Source organism: Macaca fascicularis, chromosome 6 (assembly GCF_037993035.2).
Source record: "Macaca fascicularis isolate 582-1 chromosome 6, T2T-MFA8v1.1".
In the NCBI taxonomy this organism is placed as follows: domain Eukaryota; kingdom Metazoa; phylum Chordata; class Mammalia; order Primates; family Cercopithecidae; genus Macaca; species Macaca fascicularis.
This window is the reverse complement of record NC_088380.1, coordinates 188,900,121-188,908,717: the sequence shown is the minus strand read 5'-3', so window position 1 is coordinate 188,908,717 and position 8,597 is coordinate 188,900,121. Positions and strand designations below refer to the sequence as shown.

The 8,597-nt window shown below is 49.5% G+C and overlaps 1 protein-coding gene and 1 pseudogene across 1 annotated transcript; both read left to right on the top strand.

The window, feature by feature from the left end:
* Positions 1-991: 991 nt before the first annotated feature.
* On the top strand, positions 992-5,153 carry LOC141406979 (NADH-ubiquinone oxidoreductase chain 4-like; annotated as a pseudogene).
* Positions 5,154-5,204: 51 nt separating this feature from the next.
* Positions 5,205-6,591, top strand: LOC135971546 (double homeobox protein 4C-like). The gene has a single exon (XM_073995091.1). It carries the CDS (start codon positions 5,314-5,316, stop codon positions 6,589-6,591), a length of 1,278 nt encoding a protein of 425 aa, XP_073851192.1. The 5' UTR covers positions 5,205-5,313.
* The last annotated feature ends 2,006 nt before the right edge of the window (positions 6,592-8,597 follow it).

Below are 8,597 nucleotides of genomic sequence, written 5' to 3'. Positions count from 1 at the left end.
AGCCAGTCACAAGCGGCATGAAACGTTCTGATGTGGTTTGATCCGGTCTGATCCGTTTCGATCCGTTTTGAACCGGTCTGATCCGGTTTTATCCGGTCTGTGCCAGTCACAACCTGCTTGAACCGGTTTGATGCGGTTTGATCCGGTCTGATCCGGTATGTGCCAGTCAAAACCGGTTTTGATGCGGTTTGATCCGGTCTAATCCGGTCTGAGCCGATCAAAACCGGTTTGAACTGCTCTGATCCCGTTTGTTCCAATCAATCGGTTTTGACAAAATTCAAAAAAGAGTAATCAACCTCGTACTAGCCTTAACAACCAACACCCTTTTGACCTCGCTACTAATAATTATCATATTCTGATTACCTCAGCTCAACTCCTATGCAGAAAAAACTAACCCCTACGAGTGTGGATTTGATCCCCTAAGCCCTCCTCGTATCCCATTCTCAGTAAAGTTTTTCCTGGTCGCCATCACTTTCCTACTATTTGACCTGGAGATCGCTCTACTACTAACCCTACCATAAGCCCCTCAAACAACAAACCTCCCAGTAGTAATCAAATCATCCATCATATTTATCATTATCCTAATTCTCAGTTTACCCTACGAGTGAACTCAAAAAGGACTAGACTGAACCGAACTGGTAAGTAGTTTAAACAAAACAAATGATTTCGACTCATTAGATTATGATAATCATACTAACCAAATGTCCCCTACCTCCATAAACATTATATTAGCATTCACCATTTCACTTCTAGGCATATTAACCTACCGCTCGCACCTAATAGCCTCTCTCCTCTGCCTAGAAGGAATAATAATATCACTCTTTATGATAACCGCCCTTATTGCCTCAAACAAACATTCCCCCTTAATCAACATTATACCCATCATCCTGCTAGTATTTGCTGCCTGCGAGGCAGCAGTAGGCCTTGCCTTACTAATCTCAATTTCCAACACATAAGGGCTAGATTATATTCACAACTTAAGCCTGCTTCAATGCTAAAAATAATTATCCCCACAACTATACTACTGCGTATAACATGACTCTCCAAAAACAATACAATCTGAATCAACTTGACCATACACAGCCTAACTATCAGCCTCATTCCTTTACTATTCCTTAACCAAACCAGCAACAACCTCCTTAATTACTCAACCTACTTGTCCTCCGACCCACTAACAACACCCCTCCTGATGCTAACTGCCTGACTCCTACCTCTCATAATTATAGTGAGCCAATATCACCTATTCAACGAACCCTCTTCACAAAAAAAGCTCTAACTTTCTATAATAATCTTCCAACAAGTCACCCTAATTCTGACATTCATGGCTACAGAATTAATTATATTCTACCTCTTATTTGAAACTACCCTCATTCTCACCTTAATTATCATCACTAAATGAGGCAACCAAGCAGAAGGTCTCAATGCAAGCACATACTTTCTGTCCTACACACTAACCGGCTCGGCTCTCTACCCCTACTCATTATACTAATCCACACCTACAATAACACAGGCTCATTGAACATTACACTACTAACACTTACAGATCAAAAACTAACAACCACCAGAACTCACAACTTTACCTGACTAGCATGCATAATACCTTTTATGACAAAAATGTCCCTATATGGCCTACACTTATGACTTCCCAAAGCCGATGTTGAAACCCCCATTGCAGGATCAATAGTCCTTGCCGCAGTACTCCTAAAACTAGGTGGCTATGGAACAATACGACTCACCTACATTCTTAACCCTTTAACAGAATACATAGCCTATCCATTCCTCATGCCATCCCTATGAGGTATAATCACAACAAGCTCAATCTGTCTCCGACAAACAGACCGTAAATCACTCATCGCATACTCTTCTGTAAGCCACATAGCCCTAGTAATCATAACCTCCCTCATCCAAAGTCCCTGAAACTTCTCTGGCGCAATTATCCTTATCATTGCCCATGGACTCACCTCCTCCATCGATTTCTGCCTAGCTAACTCAAACTATGAACCTACCCACAGCCGTATCCTACTACTGTCCCGAGGACTTCAAACCCTACTCCCATTAATAACCTTTTGATGGTTCACAGCAAACCTTACTAATCTTGCCCTACCCCCCACTATCAACCTACTAGGTGAGCTCTTTGTAATCGCAGCCTCATTTTCCTGATCCCATATGACTATTGTACTAACAGGACTCAACATACTAATTACAGCCCTCTACTCTCTCCACATGTTCATCACAATGCAGCGAGGAACACTTACACATCATATAATCAACATAAAACCCCCCTTCACACGAGAAAATACGTTCGTATTTATACACCTCGCTCCAATCATTCTTCTATCCCTCAACCCCAATATCATTCTAGGGTTTGCTCCCTGTAAATATAGTTTAATCAAAACATTAGATTGTGAACCTAACTATGGAAGCTTATCACTTCTTATTTACCGAGAGAACCTGCAAGGGCTGCTAATCCATGCCTCCGTACTTAAAATTACGGCTTTCTCAACTTTTAAAGGATAACTAACAGCTATCCATTGGCCTTAGGAGCCAAAAACATTGGTGCAACTCCAAATAAAAGTAACAATCGTGTGTACCCCTGTTATAACAACAACCCTCGCCTCCCTAACTCTTCCAATTTTTGCCACCCTCATCAACCCTGACAAAACACGCTCATATCCAAATTATGTAAAAACAACTGTAACATATGCTTTTATTACTAGCCTTCTTCCAACAACTTTCTACATTTTCTTCAACCAAGAAACAACCATGTGAAGTTGACATTGAATAACAGCCCAGACATTAGATCTAACACTAAGCTTTAAACTAGATTACTTTTCCATAATATTTATTCCAATCGCACTGTTCATCACCTGATCCATTATAGAATCCTCGCTATGGTACATAAGCTCAGATCCAAACATTAACCAACTCTTCAAATATCTCCTTATCTTCCTCGCTGCCATACTAATTCCAGTTACTGCTAACAACCTTTTCCAACTCTTCATCGGTTGGGAAGGCGTAGGAATTAATATCCTTCCTCCTAATTAGCTGATGACACGCTCGAGCGGACGCCAACACAGCAGCCATCCAAGCAGTCCTATACAACCGTATTGGCGACATTGGTCTTATCCTAGCTATGACACGATTCCTCCTGCATTACAACTCATGAGGCTTTCAACAGATATTAGCCCTAAACTCCAACTCAAACCTCCTTCCACTAATAGGCCTTCTCCTAGCAGCAACAGGAAAATCAGCCCAATTTGGCCTTCACCCCGACTGCCCTCTGCCATAGAAGGCCCAACTCCAGTCTCAGCTCTACTTCACTCCAGCACCATAGTTGTTGCCGGAGTATTCCTACTCATCCGTTTCCACCCTTTGATAGAAAACTATACACTAATCCAAAACCTCACATTATGCCTGGGAGCCATTACTACTCTATTCAGAGCCATCTGTGCCCTCACACAACACGATATTTAAAAAATCGTGGCCTTCCCTACCTCAAGTCAACTAGGCCTAATAATAGTCACCATTGGTATTAACCAACCATACCTAGCATTCCTACACATCTGCACCCATGCCTTCTTCAAAGCTGTACTTTTTATGTGCTCCGGATCCATTATTCATAACCTAAACAACGAACAGGACATTCGAAAAATAGGAGGTCTGTTTAAAACACTGCCCCTCACCTCAACTTCCCTAGTTATTGGCAACCTAGCACTCACAGGAATGCCTTTCCTCACAGGCTTCTACTCCAAAGATCTCATTATCGAAGCCACAAATACGTCGTATACCAACGCCTGAGCCCTATTTATTACTCTCATCGCCACCTCCCTAACAAGCGCCTACAGTACTCGAACCATTCTCCTTACCCTAACAGGACAACCCCGCTTCCCAGCCCTAATAAACATCAACGAAAACAACCCCGCCCTACTAAACCCAATTAAATAGGCAGTAGAATCACGGGATTCCTTATCACCAGTAATATCCCCCCTACCTCACTCCCCCAGCCAACAACACCCTTCTATCTCAAACTCTCAGCCCTAGACGCAACTGCTCTCGGTTTCCTAACAGCCCTAGACCTCGCCCTTATAACCAACAAACTAAAAGTGAAAAACCCATCACAAATACTCAAATTCTCCAACATACTAGGATACTTCCCCACCACAGTTCACCGTATGATCCCCTAGCAAAACCTACTTATAAGTCAAAACTTAGCCCTCCTCTTATTAGACTCAACATGGCTAGAAAAATCTATACCCGAAATAATCTCACAAACACATATTACCGCTTCCACAACTGTAACCACCCAGAGAGGCATAATCAAACTCTACTTCCTCTCTTTCCTCATCCCCCCTATCCTGACCCTACTTCTAATAATATAACCTATTACCCCGAGTAATCTCAATCACAATGTATACACCAACAAACAATGTTCAACCAGCAACCACCGCTAACCAACGCCCGTAATCATACAAGGCACCCGCACCAATACAGTCACCTCGAATTAACCCCGACCCCTCCCCCTCAAAAATCACCCAGTTACCCATATTATTGAAATTAACCACCACCACTTCTTCATCCAAACTTAAAACCCATAAAACCAGCCCTACCTCCATCATTAATCCTACCAAAGGACCCCCTAGAACCTCAAGCCCTGAGCCCCATGTCTCAGGATACTCTTCAATGGCCATTGCTGTAGTATAACCAAAGACAACTATTATACCCCCCAGATAAACTAAAAATATCATTAAACCCATATAAGCCCCCCCATAATTGAAAATAATCACACAACCAATCACACCACTAACAATTAACGCTAAACCCCCATAAATAGGAGAGGGCTTAGGAGAAAAACCTACAAACCCCATAACCAATAATACACTTAATGTCGATAAAACATATGTCATTGCTTCCATATGGACTCCAACCATAACCAATGATACGAAAAACCATCGTTGTACCTCAACTACAAAAGCACCCATGATTCCACTACGCAAATCCAACCCAATCCTAAAAATCATCAACCACTCCCCCCACCCCACTCCCCACTTCCGGGGCTTCTCCGGCCCCACCCATACCCAGGCCACAGTGACCTGGGCCCTGTGGGTCCCGGCTTCCGAGGGCGGGCTTGCCCTGGGCTCCTCCGGCATTCCTGAAGGGGCGGAGCCTGTGGGCCTTTATAAGGGCCGCTGGCCGGCTGGGCCGGCCTCCTGGCCGGACCTGCTCGCCGTGCACGGGCCGACTGAGGGGCACTGGAGCCCGCCGGCCTCTCTCTGCCCGTGTCTGTCCGCGAAATTCCGGCCAGGTCTCCCCGCGATGGCTCTCCCGACACCCGGCGACGGCGCCCTCCCGGCGGGAGCCCGAGGACGAGGACGGCGAAGGAGACTCGTTTGGACCCCGAGCCAGAGGGAGGCCCTGCGAGCCTGCTTTGAGCGGAACCCGTACCCGGGCATCGCCACCAGGGAAGAGCTGGCCCAGGCCATCGGCATTCCGGAGCCCAGGGTCCAGATTTGGTTTCAGAACGAGAGATCGCGCCAGCTGAGGCAGCACCGGCGGGAATCTCGGCCCTGGCCCGGGAAACGCGGCCCGCAAGAAGGCAGGCGAAAGCGGACCGCCGTCACCCGGTCCCAGACCGCCCTGCTCCTGCGAGCCTTCCAGCAGGATCGCTTTCCAGGCATCGCCACCCGGGAAGAACTGGCCAGAGAGACGGGCCTCCCGGAGTCCCGGATTCAGATTTGGTTTCAGAACCGGAGGGCCAGGCACCCAGGCCAGGGTGGCGGGGCACCGGCGCACGCAGGCGGCCCGGGCGACGCGGCCCCCGGCGGGTGTCCCCCCGCTCCCTCGCCGGTCGCCTCCACCCACACCGGGGCGTGGGGAACGGGGCTTCCCGCCCCCCACGTGCCCTGCGCGCCCTGGACTCTCCCACCGGGGGCTTTCGTGGGCCAGGGAGCAGGGGCCGTCGCCCCGCTGCAGCCCAGCCAGGCTGCGCAGGCAGCAGGGATCTCCCATCCCGCCCCGGCAGGCGGGGATTGGGATTTTTCCTACGCTGCCCTGGCGACTCCGGAAGGGGCGCTCTCCCACCCTCAGACTCCCCGGGGGTGGCCTCCGCGCCCGAGCCAATGGCGGGGGGATCGGGACCCGCAGCACCACAGCCTGCCGGGCCCTTGCTCGGTGGGACAGCCTGGGCCCGCTGGAGCTGAGCCGCAGGGCCAGGGTGTGCTGGCGCCGCCCACGTCCCAGGGGAGTCCGTGGTGGGGCTGGGGCCAGGGGCCCCAGGTCGCCGGGGCGGCGTGGGAGCCCCAAGTCGGGGCAGCTCCACCTCCGGGGCCCGCGCCCCCGGAGGCCTCCGCGGGGCAGGAGCAGATGCAAGCCATCCGGGCGCCCTCCCCGCCGCTCCAGGAGCCTGGGCGCTCGTCTGCACTCCCCTGCAGCCTGCTGGATGAGCTCCTGGAGACCCCCGAGTTTCTGCAGCAGGGGCAACCTTTGCTGGAAACGGAGGCCCCGACGGAGCTGCAGGACGTGGGAGAGCCCGCTTTGCTGGAACCGCTACTCCTCAGCGACGAGGAGTACCGGGCTCTGCTGGAGGAGCTTTAGGACGCGGGGTTGGGGACGGGATCGGGGGCGGGGCGGTGGCCTCCCTTTCGCGGTGAGCACCTGGCTCGGTGTGGAGAGGCCTGTTTTCCCTCCGGGCTGACCAGCCTGGCATTCCTGCCTTCCCGGTCTGGGCGCGGCGGCGGCGGCCGGAGACTCCACACCGAGGAGAACTGAGCATCCATCCCGGGGATTCCAGAGCCGGCCCAGGTTCCAGGAGGGGGACCGTCTACTGCGCATGCGCGGCCGTGCGGGCAGCGGCCAAGGCTCTGGGAGCAGCCCCGGCAGAGCTCTCACGCTTTTCCACCACCCGACCCCCGCTTGATCCCCCACCCCACTCCCCAACACAGCGCGCGCGCGCGCGCCCGCGCACACGCACACACACCCCAAGACACCCACACAACCACACACCCACACACCCAAACACACCACCCCCACCCCCACCCCCACCCCCACCCCCACCGAAAGCACCACCACCGTGTTCTGCACTGGGCTGCCCTTGCCATCAAACTAGGAATAGCCCCCTTCCACTTTGGAGTCCCAGAAGTTACCCAAGGAACATCCCTAACTTCTGGCCTACTCCTCCTTACATGGCAAATACTAGCCCCCATCTCAATCATATACCAAATTCACCCATCAATCAACACCCATATCCTCCTAACTCCCTCTACCCTATCTATCACAGTAGGCAGCTGAGGAGGTCTCAACCGAACACAATTACGCAAAATCCTAGGATATTCTTCAATCACTCACATAGGCTGAATAATAAGAACACTAGTATATAACCCAACTATCACAATTCTTTACTTCACCATAGACATCACCCTAACAACTACCATATTCCTGACCCTCAACCTAAACTCAAACACCACCACCCTCATACTATCCCACACCTGAAACAAATCAACCTGTCTAGCACCACTAAGAGCATCCACCCTCCTATCCCTAGGGGGCTTACCCCCTCTAACCGGCTTCCTACCTACATGAATTACCGTTCAAGAACTCACAATAAACAATCACTTTCTCATCCCCTCTATCATAATTATCAGAACTCTGCTTAACCCGTATTTCTCTATACGCCTAATCTATACCATCTCCCTAACACTATTTCCTACATCCAACAACACAAAAATAATATGGCAATTCGAAAACACAAAACCTACACTCCTTATTCCCCCACTCGTCATTGCCTCTACCCTTTTACTACCAACCTCCGCCCTAATTTTGGCTATCCACTAGAAATTTAGGTTAAACAAGACCAAGAGCCTTCAAAGCCCTTAGTAAGTGTAAATACTTAATTTCTGAAGTACATAAGGACTGCAAACACCTACTCTGCATCAATTGAACGCAAATCAATTACTTTCATTAAGCTAAGCCCTCACTAGATCAACGGGACTCGAACCCACAAAAATTTAGTGAACAGCTAAATACCCTAATCAACTGGCTTTGATCCACTTCTCCCACCGCAGGGAAAAAAGGCGGGAGAAGCCCCGGCAGAAACTTTTAAAGCTGCTCCTTTGAACTTGCAATTCAATGTGAAAATCACCTCCGGGCTGGTCAAAGGAGGACTAGACCCCTGTCTTTAGGTTTACAGCCTAATGCTTACTCAGCCACTTTACCCTTCCCTTCTCTCTATCTCTACCTATGCTCATCAACCGTTGACTCTTTTCAACAAACCATAAGGACATTGGGACTCTATACCTACTATTTGGTGCATGAGCTGGAATCCTAGGTACAGCTCTAAGCCTTCTTCTTCAAGCTGAACTAGGTCAACCCGGCAATCTACTAGGTAACGACCATATTTACAACGTTATTGTAACGGCCCATGCATTCATCATAATTTTATCCTTATAATTGCCCATGGACTCACCTCCTCCATCTATTTCTGCCTAGCTAACTCAGACTATGAACGTACCCACAGCCGTATCCTACTACTGTCCCGAGGACTTCAAACCCTACTCCCATTAATAACCTTTAGATGGTTCACAGCAAACCTTACTAATCTTGCC

Excerpts from the sequence above, each read along its gene's own strand:
- LOC135971546 (XM_073995091.1), top strand. The coding sequence starts at position 5,314 with ATGGCTCTCCCGACACCCGGCGACGGCGCCCTCCCGGCGGGAGCCCGA.